Raw genomic sequence first — 17,121 nt, 5'->3', positions numbered from 1 at the left:
AATAACCGGCGAGTGAATAGATAATTCATTGGTATTCTCAGCTAGGTAGGCTACCGAAATCAATTTTTTCCCCAGTGGCAAAAGAGAGGTTTAAAAAGAATGCATACGTCTCGACACCAACCGGCTGAATTATACAACTTGTTTTCCCCAATGAAAGTCATGGTAACGTGTTTGCAATGCTTAAGTTTGACCTCGGGATGGCAGTGCCGCAAGTGTATCTGAAAGAAGGGGAATGCCATTTATGATCATAATATTGAACTCCTGTTTATTTATACCATAAGGCACACTGTGCCATAAAACCGTTAACATACAGTCTGTTGTATTAAAAAAAAAGTTTACAATAACGCACAGAATGTCCAGCATTTTTAATTTAATTATTCCTAAAATATATTTTTTGATATTCCACTTGTTCATATCATATTACTCATACAGTATAAAAAAAAATCAACCATCTGTTGCTCTGGTTTAAATTCAAAAGGGCAGAGGTCTTCAAAAGGGCAGAGGTCTTCAAAAGGCCAGTGTCCACCTTCGCTCGGGTAAGATAGGAAATCAATGTCCTTTAAGAAACCATCTTTATCCTCTGACAGGGCACTGACCTGCATGTAGACATAGACTACTTTATCTGGAATTCATAGTGCCATGTCTGTCTCTGTGTCCGAGGAGATCAGCCCCGCTGTCAATCTCAAAATTAGTAGGCCTACTTTGATATTGTTTCTTCAATAAAAAGCATGTCACAAATACAGAGAGGCAGAGAATGGCAGAGGGAGGGTTAGGGACACGACAAGCTTGAGGGCGTTTGAGTACATCCTCTGGCTCACTCCTCCTCTTCCTCCTCCTGGTAGCCACACACCACCCCCACGTCCTCCTGGTGGGAGCAGTTGTGTTTGCCCAACTTGGCCCTCTTACAGTTCAGCAGTGTCCTCTCTGTCCCCTCGCACTCCACGTCGTCCAGCAGGATGCGCGTGTCGTTGCTCCCCGCCCCCAGCCCTGCTCTCTTGGCCACCTGCAGCGCCAGGGGGAACCCCAGCTGGCGACACACCACCGTCGCCGCCCTGCTGTTGAACAGGTCGTCGCACACCGTGCCCCACACCCCCCTCACGAAGATCTCCACCCTCCCCCGGTCCGGCAGCTGCTCGGCGCTGACCAGTCTCACCATACCGGCCCGGAGCTTCCGGCGCCTCGGCCTGCCCCCGGGGGTCTTGTCTCCCCGGCCGCGGACCCTCTTGTGGACCTGGTTGGGGCTGGAGCTGTCCGTCTTGCCCCCTCCAGGCTTCAGGGGCTTATCCTGAGCTTTGGGGAGGGTGACGTTGGGCTGTAGGGTCTTGGAGGTGGGCTTGGGGGTCGGTGTCCAGTATGCAGGTCGAGGGGTGGTCTGGGCCCTGGCGCTGGTCCGGGGCTGGGGGGTGGTCTGGGGGCATCTGGTGGTGTGCGGGGGGTTCAGGGGTCTCATGGTTGGGGAAGCGGGCCCCCTAACCCCGGGGGTGAGAAGGGCTGGGCGTCTGGGGGAGGAGGGGGCAGTTCTCCTACTTGGGGCAGGAGTGATGGGGTTGGAGGGGGCAGTTGTTGTGACATAGCCTGGTTTGGCTGTGGTGGGCTTTTCCAAGGTACTTTGCGCAGGGGTGGTGGCCCCTCCAGGCCTCCGTAGCATGCGGGCAGAGGTGGCAGTTCTAACGTTGGTTCTCGGGGTGGTATGTGGAGGTCTCCGGCTGGCTCTGCTTGCCATGGTAGTCTGTATGGTCGTAGTCGTGGTCCTAGTGGTGGTGGTGGGGGCAGCAGTGGTCGTGGGTTTCTTGTTGATGACAAACTCTGCAGAGAGGGAAACAAGCAAGAAACAAACAGCCCCTTTTAGAGCATTCAGACCGGCCCGGCTGTGTAGGTGCTGACTGTCAGTGACTCACACAAGCCCCAGAACACACAGAGAGGAGAGGCGCATTTGTTTGTGGTGATAGCTTACCCTCCTTGGGATGGAAGTGAATCAGCTTGCCCTTTATCTTGATGGGAGCTGGCTTGATGCTGCACTTGCCTGGGGGAGCTCTCCTAGAGGGTGTGTGTGTGTGTGTGTGTTGGGGGAGGGGAGGGGGGAGGTCATGTCAAAAGAGTCCTGAAAATATGTCTGACAGTATTATTCATCTTATCTGACAGAATTGGTGTTTAAGTCTGTAATTAGTTGAAAGGTTGAATGACAAGATGATCATTACAGTCATTTAGCATCAGTCATTTAGCAGACGCTTTTATCCAAAGCGACTAACAATAATTGCATTTAATTTGCATTTCATTTGTCAAACTATGTGACAGACTGGAAAAAGTGAGAATATTTCTTTACTAGGAATTAATGATGCCTGCAATTTTTATCCACAATTTCCAGAAGGATGTCTCAGTCCCTGGTTGGTTCCTACCTGGAGGGGTCAATTATCTTGTAGACGACCCCAGCCCTGGCTGTGGCACTGGGAGCCCCTGTAGCCATGAAGTACAGCTCTCCTGGAACAGAGAGAGGAGGAGAGGATGATGGGACATTCTATCAGTTCAAGCAATACAGTAAACTGAAATTCTATGCACATTTCTAGCAACTTTTCAATAGATTGTTTTTAATTTCAAATCCATCCACATTTCTTTTTTTTTTATCGAATTCCTATCCTTTCCTGAATTGACTGAATTGAAGTTGCATAGCCTGGAGCTAATGATCTTACAGCAGCACAAAGCCAATATGCTACACTTTCACAGGCACAGAGAAAACGCTCTCCTTTCATCTGCGCCCTACATAGCACTGAAGTCTAATACTCTGACAGCGGTGCATTGGAGATTAATCAAAAGCTAAAGAGCTTAACACTCAGTGTCTTAGTGCTTAGTGCTTTATATCTTTTTATTTTCAAAACAGAAATGTTAAGACCCTTTAAAGAGGAACCAGAGAAGATGCAGCTTTTCTAAGGTTGAGTGAGTGAATTCAGGATGGTGTTTTCATGTAGAAAAACATAGACTTAAAAACAAGAAACATTGACAACAAAAACTAGAAATGGTGCTCAGAGAGAACATGAATGCATTTCGTAGCTCTGTGCACGTCAACATTGAATGGGTTCTAAATTGGCCCATGCTACACTTCTCCACCGAGTTTCATGAAAAGCGGTCTAGTAGTTTTTGCGTAATCCTAGTGCAAAAAATTAATGGAGGTGAATGGCCAGCCATGTTTGGGTGGCTCGTGGATCCGCCCCATGATTCACACCTGTTTGAAAATGTAATGGCTTCTAATTAGTTTTAATGGCTTCTTAATCCTAGTCCAAAAATGAATTAAGGTGAATGGACAAACCATGAAAAGGCTTGGGGACCTGTCCCATCTTCTCCAAAATTTGATGGGTTATAAGTTGGCCCATGCTACACCATTCCACCAACTTTCATGCAAATTGGCCAGGTACAGTAGTTTCTGCGTAATCCTGGTCCAAAAAATGAATGGAGGTGAATGTCAGGCTGTGTTTGGGCGGCCCATGGACCTTCAATCAATCAATCAATCAAAGCTTTATTTGTATAGCGCATTTCATACCCAGAGGCAACACAATGCGCTTTACAGAGAACAAGGGAGGTGGGTATACGACCCACTCTCTACATATTCCAGAGGGAAGCAAAAAAACAGTAATCACCCGGGGGCCAGATAAATGAGCTGTAAAAATTCTTCCCTGACCCCTCTCAACAAGGCGATCGAGCAAGCTCCTGGAGTATGTTTGTCTACCGGCTAAGAACATTTATAAAGCAATACATTACATTAAATTACATTTCAGAGTAAGAGAGGCTAAAAAAGCATCACCTTCACTGTGCTTTGGATCGTTCCAAAATGTAATGGATTCTAAGGTGGACCATGCTACACACTTCCACTGAGTTTCATGAAAATCGGTCTGGTATTTTTTGCGTAATCCTGCCAATACACGAACAAACAAGCACACGCTACCAAAATCACGACTTCTCACTCTGCTCTGTCGCTGCGGCAGAGGTAACAAAAAGAGATCAACTTCTAACACCCCCAGACTCCCAAGCAGAGGGTGAGAATTACCGGCCTCGTCCTCAGCAAAGGAGATGATGTATTTGTAGTAGCTGTTGATGAGCTTGGGAAACCTGCAGGTCTGGTCTCTGCCCATACAGATCTCATTATACTCCCACTCCCCTGTCGTCTGGTTTTCTCTTAGGGACATCAGACGCCTGGACACACACAATACAGTACATGTGCACACACACATACACACACGCATATACACACACGCACGCACACACACAGGTTACACAAAAACACACATACACACAGGACATACAAATGAGACAAACATACACAGGAGTAAAGAACACACACATACACACAGAATACAAACTCAACACACACACACAAGAGACAAACTCAACAGTGGCATATGTACAGTACATTCAGTCTGATATGCAACTCTGAAAGTGAGACTGTATAAACACACACCCACTCATGAAATCCCCGAAGATGTAGAGTCCGTTGAGGTTGGGCATCTGGCAGCCTCTGTAGATGTACCCTCCTGTGACCGACTTGCCCAGTTTGTGTGGGTAGGCAAAGATGGGTAGGATGTCATCTAGGGACACAGCACACGCAACGCAGTTAACGCACACACATCTTTCACTGTGGACAGGGGATAAAGTAGGAGCCCTGATCATGATAGAAGCCAGCAGAAAGTGAACAGGTGCAGTATCACTTCTATGAAGACTATACACTCCTAGAAGAAAGGAGCTTTCCTCGGTTGTCCTTGTGGGAGAACAGTTTTGATTTCAGGTAAAACCGTTTCATCAGACAAAAGTTACAAACAAGCGCTCTTTATTTGTTTTTTGTTTTTTTTAAGTACAGTTAAATATTGTTAACCCCAGTACTGGAGGATAGCCTATCATCCTGTCAACCCAAGAAAAGCAGGCGTACCTAATAGAACTGGACTTGGGCTTTATTATACGGTATCTCTATGGATACTGTATCTCTATGGAGCACCCTAGATCGTCAACCCTAGTATCCTGTTCCAAGCTATCATGTCAACTTAGGTTGAGCTGGACAACCGATGGCCCCTGTATTGTACTGCATTTTATATTGCTTGTTGTGTATGGTGTATTGTAGTGTCCAGTTGCATGCTGTGTGTTTTTGTTCCTCTGGAGCTGTGTAGCACTTTGGTCAATATCTGTTGTTTTAAATGTGCTTTATAAATAACATTTGAGTTGAGTTGATGCTGGTCTAGTGGATCCTACTAGTCTTTAGTGTGTCCCTGGGGCGCTCACCCAAAGAGGAGTTCCTACAGAGCTTGTTGTCGTAGCAGGAGAAGCCCTCTTTAGCCCTCCAGCCGTAGTTCCCTCCTTTCACCACCAGGTCCACCTCCTCAAACTTGTTCTGCCCGACGTCTCCGCAGAACAGCCGGCTCCGCCCCGCCCCGGTGACCGGGTCGCCGCGGTCGAACGAGCAGCGCCACATGTTCCGCACGCCGTAGGCGTAGATCTCCGGCAGGGAGCCGCGCTCCTCCAGGAAGGGGTTGTCCGAGGGGATGCTGTAGGGGGCGCCGTCGTCGTTGTGGTCCACGTCGACGCGCAGCACCTTTCCCAGGTGGGTGGACCTGTGGGGGGGGGGGGAAGGGGTCAAAGGGGGAGAGGTAGGGTAGAGGTGTAAGAGGGATGCTGTCGGAATTGGTATCGTGCCCAGAAGAGAGGGGAGGTTGATGGGAGTTGGTATCATCTCGGGCGACTACCTCCATCTTCCCTTCCTTTCTTCTTTCCTCCCGAACACACACACACACACACACACACACACACACACACACACACACACACACTCTCTCCCTTCCTTCCTTCCCTCCCTACCTCTCTCTCACGCCCGCTCCTTCTCTTCCCCTCTCTCCTCCCTTGTGCACATACCAGTATGGGTCCTGGGCCACAGTGTCTAGAGTAAATATTAGACTTGGCTTCACATCGTGGGCCTCACCTCTCTCTTTCCCCTCTTTCTCTCTCTCCTGTCTCTTTCTCTCTATGCTTTCTCCTACTCCTCTTCTCCCTCTCCTTCCCTGTCCCTAGTAGCCCTACCCCAGGTCATCAGCAAACCCTCTCTCCTGCTCATCTCTGCCCCTTCCAGGTCACGGCTAAAATGACATCTCCATCAAGCACAAGCCGTTCTTAGTCGCTACTCTGCTGTCAGCTCCGCATATAGAACTTGGCGGTGTTTGGCGTGTGTGCGTAACCTGATACACGCCCCTCAGCTACCTGTCCATGCGCTAGACCTGGGCCCCTCAGAGGCCCCCTAGTGAACCGGCTGCTGAGCCCCGGGCCCCAGGAATAACCGCACCAATACAGACTAGTGATTCACAGGCTGTGCTCTAGAGACGGGGACATACTTGATATTAGTGCATTGGAAGAGGGTGTGTCATGATGAGTATAAATCACGGGTCTAGGTATGTGGTGAGTTTTGGAATATTCAGTAGAAATACAGAACAGTGCAATGATATTTACTACTCAGCACCTCTGCATTGTTTATATGGACTCATTTAATGTGTAGTGATGTCATGCATATTGCTTGTCTGTTTCATGTCTGTTGTACTGTGCATGCGGTCAGCCACACCTGCAAAGTACCTGGGGTTTAAGTAAGCAGGCCCAGGTGGCGCGCAGGAGGCCAACCCCATCAGTCACAGTTCCATGTGTGTCTATTGGCTGTTTTCTGACATGACCCTGGCAAACACAGCCATTATCTCATGGAAGGAGAGTGGCATACAACATTATCCATTAATATTACCGTCGGCGTGGCATAGTGGGCACAGACTGCCAGAATGACCAGCAGTCTGATTTATGAGGGGGGTGTCTAGCATTTAGCTGGTATTTGTAGCCACGGCTTTTCACATTACCCAGGACTATTCAGTCATCTTATATAGCCACGGGGAAAAAAGAGCCACAGCATGAAATGCCCACAGCAATGTGAGACCGTAGGCTTACAATACCGCCATTAAGTCCGTGTACTGCAGGTGGCTTTCCCCAAAATATGTTGAACAGAACTGTGTCTGCATTGTCCCGTGCCAGTTGTGTAGCTGCTGGGCAGTGCCGACCGTGCTCCAGGCTGCCAGGGTAAGGCTGGGGACCCCGTGGTGCCAAGGCTAACACTGGAACCCACTGTAGCATCTCTGTCTGACCGAATGTCCACAGAGGAGAGAGCAGGCCTGGATGTTTGTCCGGCTGGCCCGGAATGCCTCGCAGCTGAGACCATGTGTGGCCTAATAGCCCTGAGACCCGCGCTGCTACCCAAGGCTTCCACAAGGAGAGGCACGGCCCGATTTGCTGTTGACAAGAGCTGTCGAGCTCCTAGAGCTACAGAGGAAGACAGCGTGTCGTCGATAAAGATTGTAGCAATCGTAATGACTTGACCATATGGGCCGTTCACCGCCTCAGAGAGACGACAAGTGACAAGCATTCATCAAATATCAAAAGTGACAGGATTAGTCAACCTAGTTTGGGCATCTCCCCGAGGGACACCAGGGTTCTTCCTCAGTAAACAAGATGTTCCTGCTTTCTTTGAGGATGTCTGTATGAAAGGGGGAATCACACGTGAAGGTCAGAGTTTGAGTCAGACTGTTTACAAACATTGGGAGCTTAATGGGGCCCTCCGGTCCCTTTGCTGTGCCATGTACTGTACACAGCCAGAGGCTTCCCCCACACACACACACACAAAGTCATGTTTTAAGGTATTTTTCCAGCTGTGTAGCCTGAACTGTAACACCATATGACACACTGGGGCTTATAGATTCAAGCCATCGCCTACTATTGCTTTGATGGCTCATGCAGCAACAGCCATTATTAGATACCTGATTTGTTGTTCTGACTCCGTAACAGATCTCTCTTAATACTCTCTCTCTCTCTCTCTCTCTCTCTCTCTCTCTCTCTCTGAACTAGCTGTATGGATGTATGGACAAACTGAAATAATAATCAGACTACTCCTCAACTTCTTTTTACTATGATGTGCAGTGTACCGTAGCTTTCCATTTGGAACCACAGTCACCTACTTGTTCTGGGAGTTTCCAAACTTGCCGAATGGGTCCCCAGCCCTACCCCCATCCCCGATGAAGATGTAGAGGTAACCATCATGGCCGAACAGAAGCTGTCCACCGTTGTGATTGGATGCCGGTTGCACGACCTCCAGAAGGGTCCTGCAGAGCAACACAACCATGACTCAGCCATGGATCACTCGACTCTGTGATGCATCACTCATTAAGACACTTAAGAATGATGGAGGAGGTCTGTTGGCATTAAAACATGTCAATGCATGAATATAGATTCTAAACTGTAAATGTGGGCCTTATGATCCCATACTCTATACTACTATGTGCGTATTACTAAGACAATGCTGCTTAAATACACCCTGCACATTTTCATATGTGAAGTATGTGTTCCTAAACTAAAACCTCTTACACCCATGACACATGTGTGACCTACGACCCCAGCGTCTTAGTAATGTGCCCCCGGCCTCCTGACCTCTCGGAGGCGTGGTCCACCTGGTTCATATCGTCGGGGTGCAGGGTGAACTCGCTGATGCGTATCCGCTCCTCCTTCTTCACCGAGACGGAGTAGTAGACGTACACCTTCCCCGTGGCGGCGAAGCCGGGGTGCAGCGCCAGGCACAGGAAGCCCCGCTCGTCTCCGGCCCACGGCGAGGTGAGCACGGCGCGCGTCAGGTTGAGGAACGGCCGGTCGATGCGCGACCCGTTGGCCAGGTACGTCCACACGAAGCCCAGCTGCTCCGCCACAAAGTACCGGTGCGTCCCGTCGTCGGCGTGCACCATGGCGACGGGATTCCGGAGCCCGTTGGCGACCTCCTGCAGGCAGAGCTCCAGGCAGCCCTCAGGGTCCTCGCGCACGGCGCCCAGGTTGGCGTTGAGCTGGGCGTTGGTCAGGACACTGGGGTAGCAGTACTCGGGGTCGCGCAGCTCCAGGTAGGAGCAGAATCGTCGCCGGTCCTCCTCGATGGCGGCGAGGGCGGTGGTGTTGAGGCTGTCGGTCAGCAGGCTCAGGGTGTAGCGGCAATGGTGCCAGTAGTCGCCGCAGTAGTCGCCGCACAGGCCCGGCAGCTCCCGCATGGGTGTGTTGGCGTCCTCGGCGTCGTACAGGTGGGCGGAGTATGGGGAGCACTCCTGGAGGTGGAGAGAAGGAAAGAGCCGGGGTTACGCTGGAGTGGAACAGGGAGGAGACATCAGCAATGGCGTAACGAATGCTCTCACCCTGAGAGCCAAGTTCAATTATATCATCACAGTCACATTATCTTTTATCAGAATCACAATCAGTTTCATTAGCCAGGTCGTTTTTACAAATACTAGGAATTTGCTTTGGTCACTGGTGCATAACACTGATGGAGACAACATTAGACAGGGTGCTAGAACAAGATGGGACAGTGCAAAGACAGGACAGTGCAAGTAAGCAGTGCAAAACACAAATACAATATACAAAATGGAGTGCGATGAGTGTGTTATACAGTAAGTGTACAGAGTGTTAATGTGTGTGCATTGTTTTTATATATACAGTGTGTGTGCCTATGTGTGTGTAGTGCGAGTCTATATACTGTACAGTACAGTCAGCAGTCATGCAAGTAATGCAAAGGGACAGAGTTCCTGGTGGTTCATAGAGATTGTGACCGGTGGGGGCAGGGGTCAGTCACAATCTTTCTAGTGCGCTTCGGGGTCCTGGAGGTGTGCAGGGCCTGGAGGGATGACAGATTGCAGCAGAGCGGATGATGCACTGTAGTCTGGCCTTGTCTTTGGCTGTAGTGGAAGATCGATGATGGAGGTGTAGAAGAGTACCATTATTGTCTTTGGCAGGTTGAATTTCTTCAGCTTCCTCAGGAAGTACATCCTCTGCTGTGCCTTCATGGTGAGGGAGCTGATGTTCAGCTCCCACTTGAGGTCCCGGGAGATGATGGTGCCCAGGAAGAGGAAGGAGTCCACAGAGTCGACTGGGGAGTCATTCAGAGTGATGGGGTGGAGGGGGCCTGGGTTCTTCCTGAAGTCTACAACCATCTCCACTGTCTTAAGAGCGTTGAGCTCCAGATTGTTTTGGCCGCACCAGGACTGCAGCTGGTCGATCTCCCACCTGTAGGCGACGAGGTCCGAGATGAGTCTGATGAGGGTGGTGTCATCTGCAAACTTCAGGAGCCTGACAGACTGGTGGCTGGAGGTGCAGCTGTTTGTGTACAGGGAGAAGAGTAGGGGGAAAAAGGACGCAGCCTTGGGGGGAAGTGGAGCTGATGGTCCTGGAGTCAGAGATGTGTCTACCCAGCTTCACGTGCTGCTTCCTGTCAGACAGGAAGTTGGTGATCCACTTGCAGGTGGAGTCAGGCACGCACACCTGGGGGGAGGATGTCCTCCAGTATGGGTGAGAGGATGGTGTTGAAAATAGAGCTGAAGTCCACAAACAGGATCCTGGCGTAGGTGCCTGCAGAGTCCAGGTGCTGGAGAGGGCCATGTTTGAAGTGTGTTGTCCACAGACCTGTTGACGCTGTAGGTGAACTGCATGAGGTCCAGGAGTGGGTCTGTGATGGATTTGAGGTGCAGCAGAACAAGGCGCTCAAAGACCTTCATTTTTACAGAGGTCAGGGTGACGGGCCTGTAGTCATTGAGGCCAGTGATCATTGTTTTCTTGGTGACAGGGATGATGGTGGAGATCTTGAAGCAGGCTGGTACATGACATGTTACATGGGGGGGGGGGGGGGGGGGCTGGGGGGCTGGGGCTGGTGGTAGAGGGTGGCAGTGGTGTCCCATTGTTTTTCAAATCTACAGTAGAACCCATTCAGGTCATTGGCTAGGTGCGAGCTGTCAGTGGACTGGGGGGATTTCAGTTTGTAGGACATATTTCCTTATGAGAATTTATGTTTCTCTGAGAAGCATTGTTTACCCTCCTTCACTACCTTGTTAAACCTGTACTTAGCCTCTTTAAACCAGTTCTTGTCCCCACTCCTACGCGCTTCCTCTTTCTCCAGCCTGAACTTCTTGAGTTTGGCTGTGAACCAGGGTTTGCCGTTGTTTTAACTGACCCTGGTGCGGGTTGGTACACAGGCGCACTCACAAAACCTGGTGAATGACGTCTCAGTGTCTGTGTATTTGTCCTGGTTGTTTCCAGCGTCCACCCGGTCAAAGCACTCATCACCGCGATCCCGTTCTAACCACGCACAACTCTTATCCTTAACTTCACCGCTCCACTTCTTGTATGTCCCTATGACAGGCCTAGAGAGTTTTCATTTCTGCACGTATTCGGGAATCAGGTGAACTATGGCGTGGTCCCAGTGACCCAGCTCAGTACGGGAGATGACGTAATAGGCGTTGTTTAGTGTGGCGTAACAGTGGTCTAGACTCTAGAATGTTCTCCTCTCTGGTTGAGCACTTTATTTACTGACGATATTTGGGGAGTTCATGGCTCAGATTAGCTTTGATGAGGACAACAACAAAGGTGTCCAGGTATTTACGTTCCACACACAGTACCTGGTCGGCTTGCCGGCATCGTGCTTCTTGTACAGGGGCATCCGTACAGGGGCATGCCAATATGACAGGTATTGGGGCCCAGGCCAACTGGTAAGTCCTCTCTCTCTTGGTGCCTAAGCACACCGAATCATGTCTAATAAGGCTTTAACATTTTCAATGTTTCATCTTACAGCACACCGAACCCTCTTTATTTCTGTTGAACTTCTAAATAAATCAGTCGGCTAATCTCATAAGTAATAAGACTTCAAACAAATACAGTCCATCTGTAACCGAGTCTGTAAACAGAACTATCCATCAACTATGAGCGCACTCTTACAAACTTAGATAATAGGAGCCTGAATTCAGCAAGTCCTCTCCTCCTCCCTGTGCTAACCAATGAGTAATGTGGTCATCCGTCTTGTCTATATATACAGCAGCCTGTTTAAATACATGGCTGAGAAGGTCCAGTCTCCTTCTGAGGACAAAGCCGCAGCCGCCACACCCTCCATGGTGCTGGTAGACCGCCGGTCCAACGACGCAGGACGAGGAAACCGGCATCTTGACCGGCACAGAACAGGAAAGATTTGTCTCTACCACTTAGACTTGGCAGGTACAGCATGAGGCCCCGGGATCAGGCCCTTATCTCTGCCGAACCATTTTTCATTGTTCACGTTTCAGCGTTACGCCGGTGTAGTCCGACTTTTTTCAGGAAAACCCTCAACATCAAAGGGCCTTCACGACAGTAAACTTTTTTTGGCTCAGGGCTGGAATCTGCTGCTGACCGTAATTGCTGGGTGGATTACGTAATCCCATCATTACCATTGACGTCAATAGGCCCCGCGTATCTGGATGAGGTATGGACACAGTCTCCGCGCAGCTGGTTCAGGTAACCATGGCCGTGTTACAATACTTGAGAAATGTACCCTTCCTTTCTCACTTCCTTGTAGTAACCATTGATCTTACATTCCCAAAGGAAAGGAAGGAAGGAAATGAGGAATGAAGGAGAGAATGAAGGAACAAATGAAGGAACAAATGAAGGAAGGAAGGAAGGAAGGAAGGAAGGAAGGAAGGAAGGAAGGAAGGAAGGAAGGAAGGAAGGAAGGAAGGAAGGAAGGAAGGAAGGAAGGAAGGAAGGAAGCCTTTTCATTGTCCACAATATACTAAATATTACTATATACTATATACTACTAAATATCCCATGTGACTCACTGCTGAGAAATAAACTAACAGGATAAGAAGGGAAATTATCTTAACAATAGTCTTGACCCATCTAGTGAGCCCAGCTCAGGGCACCTGAGGTGAAACAGATCATTTATCCATGAGTAACTTCAGATCCTGTGAATATGCATTTGGCTCCTATTGAGGGACGCATTTGTTTCGTCCTCCTGAACGGTCCCCCGCTACATCCCAGCAGGGAGCCGTCCTCTCCTTTCAAGTCTTGAAACCCAGTCAACATGACCCAGTCGTCCTGGTCCCTTCCACTTCCTTTTCACAGGTCATGTGATGATAGACATTGCACAAAGGCCCCCTTTATTTTGTAAAGTTCTGTTCAAGCCCATTTGCTTTGCTTAGACCTTGATATTATGTGTTTGATGGAATTCTGTAATAGAAGACTTGAACAAAATCAAACAGTCTGACGTAGCCTACTAATACATCCATGGAGGTAGCAACACAACCACAAGCTTATTGGTGCCTGCAAAGGACTTTGATGACTTACTGTTTTATCTGTGTCATAACCACACCAAGGCCAGCTGTAATGAATGACTCTCTCTCCTCCCCCCAAACACACCAACACTAACCCTGACCCAGGACTCTCTCTCTCTCTCTCTCTCTCTCTCTCTCTCTCTCTCTCTCTCTCTCTCTCCTCCAACCACCACCATCTCATTGTCCTTAACTGGCCCATATCTCTTCTCTTTCATTACTGGGAGCCCAGACGGACAGCCGTATATTATGAGAGTGTGCGTTAACGGGGAACCAAATGCTAAAGTGGTCACATGGTTTATGGAAGCTAAAATTTTGAATGGTTTTCTATAAATTAAACTGTTTTTTTTCTTCCCTGTGGAATATGTAGGGGTGGGACCTATGCCCCCCCCAAATAAAAGTTTGATTTGATTTGATTTGATATAGGGGGGTTAAAGTGTATAGATTAAATATTTGGGGGTTACATTATGAAGTGTATAGGATCGACACAAATCTTCTTATAAACTATACGTCTCTGGCCTCTTTTCTGCCTATTCCTGCTAACTCTAGCTCCTGCTTTGCAAGTCTGGTGACTGTCAGCTCTCTAGCCGACCCTGCTTGAACAAAGGGTTCCAAAAGGGTTATAGTATTTGGTTGTACCTGTGAGAAAACCCTCTAAATGAACACTCGAACATGCCTTTTTGCAGCATTTTAATGATGAAAAGGCTTCTAGCTAGAACCTTTGTTTGATTCAATGTCTCAGCAGCTGTATATCCTCTGATACTCCTCCAGTCAAACCAATCAAACCAGCCTGTGTCTCCACAGTGAGACTGTAAGGGTCTGTGTTGGAGCGAGCTCCTGTGATTAGTCAGGACTGACTTCGCTCCACGTGGCTCTGCTTCATTGTGATGGCAGCCAGATGTGATGTGTTGCGAAAAGCATTACTGTAGTTGTGGCAGGACACAGCCGTGGAGCGGCAGCTCGCACACTCACACCCGCGCACGTGCACACACAATGAGAGATGCTAAAGACAGACAGTAAAATGGTTGAGCGCACAGTGTGTGTGAGTGTGGGTTGTGGAGGGAGGCCATGGGTTAAACCTGTGTATGGTGGTTTCCTCTGTGAGTCACCAAGTCACCATAAATACCCTTAAAGAAGCCTCTCCAGTCCTGCAAAGGGGTGGGCAGAAGGACTAATAAAGTGAAAGTTTGTATTACATGTTTGACTGATGCATGGGCACCAACTTTTAGCACAGTCCCTCTCAGCTCCACTTTTATCAATATTTATAATATGGGTAGATTAAATCAAGCATTCTGATTGGTTGAGAGCGAGTCACGGGGTGTACTGTATATAGTATAAAGTCCTGTATAATCTCGCTAGAGCCTCATCGCAGTTAGAAATTAATGCGCCTCTTACACTGTCAGCATTCCAAATATAACAGTTGATCAACTTTTTAATAATTTCCTTCCTACACAAACTTACCATGTAGATTCCGAATATGTGATCTGTTTATCAAAATAAAGCCTGTTTGAAAATGTGTCAAGACGTTTTTGGAATGCCCCGGCAGGTTATGTAGCTAAAATCACTTAGAAAAGAGGCCTTTGTTTATGTCTGTTGCATAGCAACAGCCACACTGGGGACTATTTTCTCTAACGTTACTGAAATGCTGCTCCGCTGCGCGTCGGGCCTAACAACACCCTTGAACTGTACATTATTCACAACAAAGTACTGCCTCTTGTACCTTATTGCTTAAATGTGACCTGTAGCAAACTGGAGTCTATAAGATGGAGACTCTTCACTCTTTATGTCCGTACTAAACTCTTCAACACAACACCTGGAACCCCAACTCAACACACCTCCCCCTCGTGCCCTCTCTCTCTCTCTCTCTCTCTCTCTCTCACTCTCCATCCCTCTCCTTGTAAACCGATACATCCTGCGCGGCGGTGAGGGAGGAAGTGTGCGTTCGGTTGGTCAGTGAACCCTCTCACAGATAACAAGCGGCCTGCTGTATCTCTGATAGCTGGCCCCACAGAGGGCTTCATTCAGCAGGGTTTACCCAGGCTAAGTGGCCTGGAGCCTGGGTACGGCACTCATCTCTCCAGGGTCTTCCTGGAGACCTGCAGCGTCTATTTTAACCAAGGAAGGGGGGGATAGGGGGCAACATCCCACAAACCCAGAAACAGCATCCCTCTATCCCTCCACCCCCCTCCCTCCCTCCCTCCCTGCCCTCCTCTCTCTCTCCCACGTTCCCTTTCTCTTTCCTTGTGTCTCGTCCTGCCATCCTTTCCTTCTCCCTACTGTATATTCCCTTTCTCTCCCCTCCCTTTCTGGCCCAGTCTGTCATCCTCATCTCTCCATCAACAGTAGCGATCGCTGGTACAAGCCCTGCCTTCCCTCATCATGGTCTCCAGGGCAGTCAAGATCTTACGGGAGCTTCAGCGGCTGGCATCTGCTCCACACCGGAGAGGGAAGCCCGGAGAAGACAGCCGGTCACACACATCTCAGGGCCGAAGCTGGCTGTCACCGTCCATGGAAATCAAAACACATGCTGAACACCACAGTGTGAAATACTGAATTGTCCGTCTAAATTTTGCCCTCTGTTGTTTGACTTTGAAGATCTGGGGTACATGTGGTATGTGTGATCTCTGTGATTTGTCATTACACTGTAGATTATGACACCTGAAGGGGCGCATGTTCAAAGTGTTCAGATGGTTCTGTTCCTTTACATTCATGTCCATGGTACTACTGTACCATTCTAGGTGTGTACAGTGGGTCGTACTGTAGGTAGCCCAGCGGTTAGGGCATCAGACCAGCTACCGAAAGGTCGCTGGTTCGAGACTGGGCTGGGCCACCTGAAGAGGTGGGAACTTAACTGGTGTCTGATGGCTCCTGGCTGAGTTCCCATCAGTCATCGTCTACTGTTGTGCCCTTGTGCAAGGCACTTAACCCCAAAGCTAGCTCATAACACCCTGACCCTGTGCACGACCTGAAGACTAATTTCCTCTTGGGGGATTAATACAGTATAATAAAACAACAACAAAAAAACAGAAAAATAACAAAACAACCAAAACAAAAAAATGGTGCATGATTTCAGGTACAGAGTGTGAAGGGTTTGACACCAGTCCAGGTGATAGACTGGTCCCAGCGTACTCTACCTGACAGAGGATGTTGCGTATGTACTTCCCGCAGCTGACGTAGCCCGAGTAGTCCATGTAGTCCATGATGTGGTAGAAGCGCTGGGAGATCCGGTCATCCTGCTCCAAGTCACAGCAGCCGAACTTGGCGTATTCCTTACAGAAGACCAGGGGCTCGCGCGGCTGGAAGGGGGGCTTGTAGTCCAGACACTGGGGGTGAGAGAGCCCCCGCCTGGTCTGGAGGAGAACCAGCAGGACCAGAACAGGCAGCGGCAGCAGCAGCAGAGCACCCCCTGGACCCGGCCTGTCCCTGCTCACTGACATGGTGGTCCTCTCCTATAGCGCCACCTGGAGGGCGGGGGTGGGGGGGAGGGGGGTAGGGGGTGCAGATGGAGCACGTCCTGATGAGGTGAGTGGTGAGACTGATACTCCCGATACTGCTTCTCCTGCGCCTCCTGGCTCTTCTTGCTCCTGCGCCTCCTCTACCCCCTGCTCCTTCCTCCTGCTCCTCTTTACTCCCGATCCTTTAGGTCCGGCTCCTCTTCCACCTCCGGCTCCAGCCCGTCAGACTGTCAGAGAGTTTCTATGCACGTATGTGTGTGTGTGTGTGTGTGTGTGTGTGTGTGTGTGTGTGTGTGTGTGTGTGTGTGTGTGTGTGTGTGTGTGTGTGCTCAGGACATGTGGTTGGTGGCTCGGTGGGACAGAAACCATACGTTCTGCAGAAAGAGAGAAAGAGAGAGGGGAAGGGTGGGACGGAAGAAGAGGGAGAAAGAAAGAAAGAAAGAAAGAAAGAAAGAAAGAAAGAAAGAAAGAAAGAAAGAAAGAAAGAAAGAAAGAGAGGAATGGAGGGAAAG

General features: G+C 49.3%; 1 protein-coding gene across 1 annotated transcript; it reads right to left on the bottom strand.

Annotated features, from left to right (window-relative positions):
* Positions 1-814: 814 nt before the first annotated feature.
* On the bottom strand, positions 815-16,591 carry LOC311311634 (HHIP-like protein 1; the record flags this gene model as incomplete). The annotated part of the gene is made up of 9 exons (XM_084441384.1): positions 815-1,806; positions 1,955-2,037; positions 2,397-2,478; positions 4,037-4,182; positions 4,448-4,574; positions 5,260-5,588; positions 8,013-8,156; positions 8,482-9,137; positions 16,289-16,591. 9 exons carry the CDS (start codon positions 16,589-16,591, stop codon positions 815-817), a joined length of 2,862 nt encoding a protein of 953 aa, XP_084297510.1.
* Positions 16,592-17,121: the final 530 nt, after the last annotated feature.

The sequence above is a fragment of the Borostomias antarcticus genome (assembly GCF_949987555.1).
Source record: "Borostomias antarcticus genome assembly, chromosome: 1".
Classification (NCBI taxonomy): domain Eukaryota; kingdom Metazoa; phylum Chordata; class Actinopteri; order Stomiiformes; family Stomiidae; genus Borostomias; species Borostomias antarcticus.
This window is presented reverse-complemented; position numbering and strand designations above follow the sequence as displayed.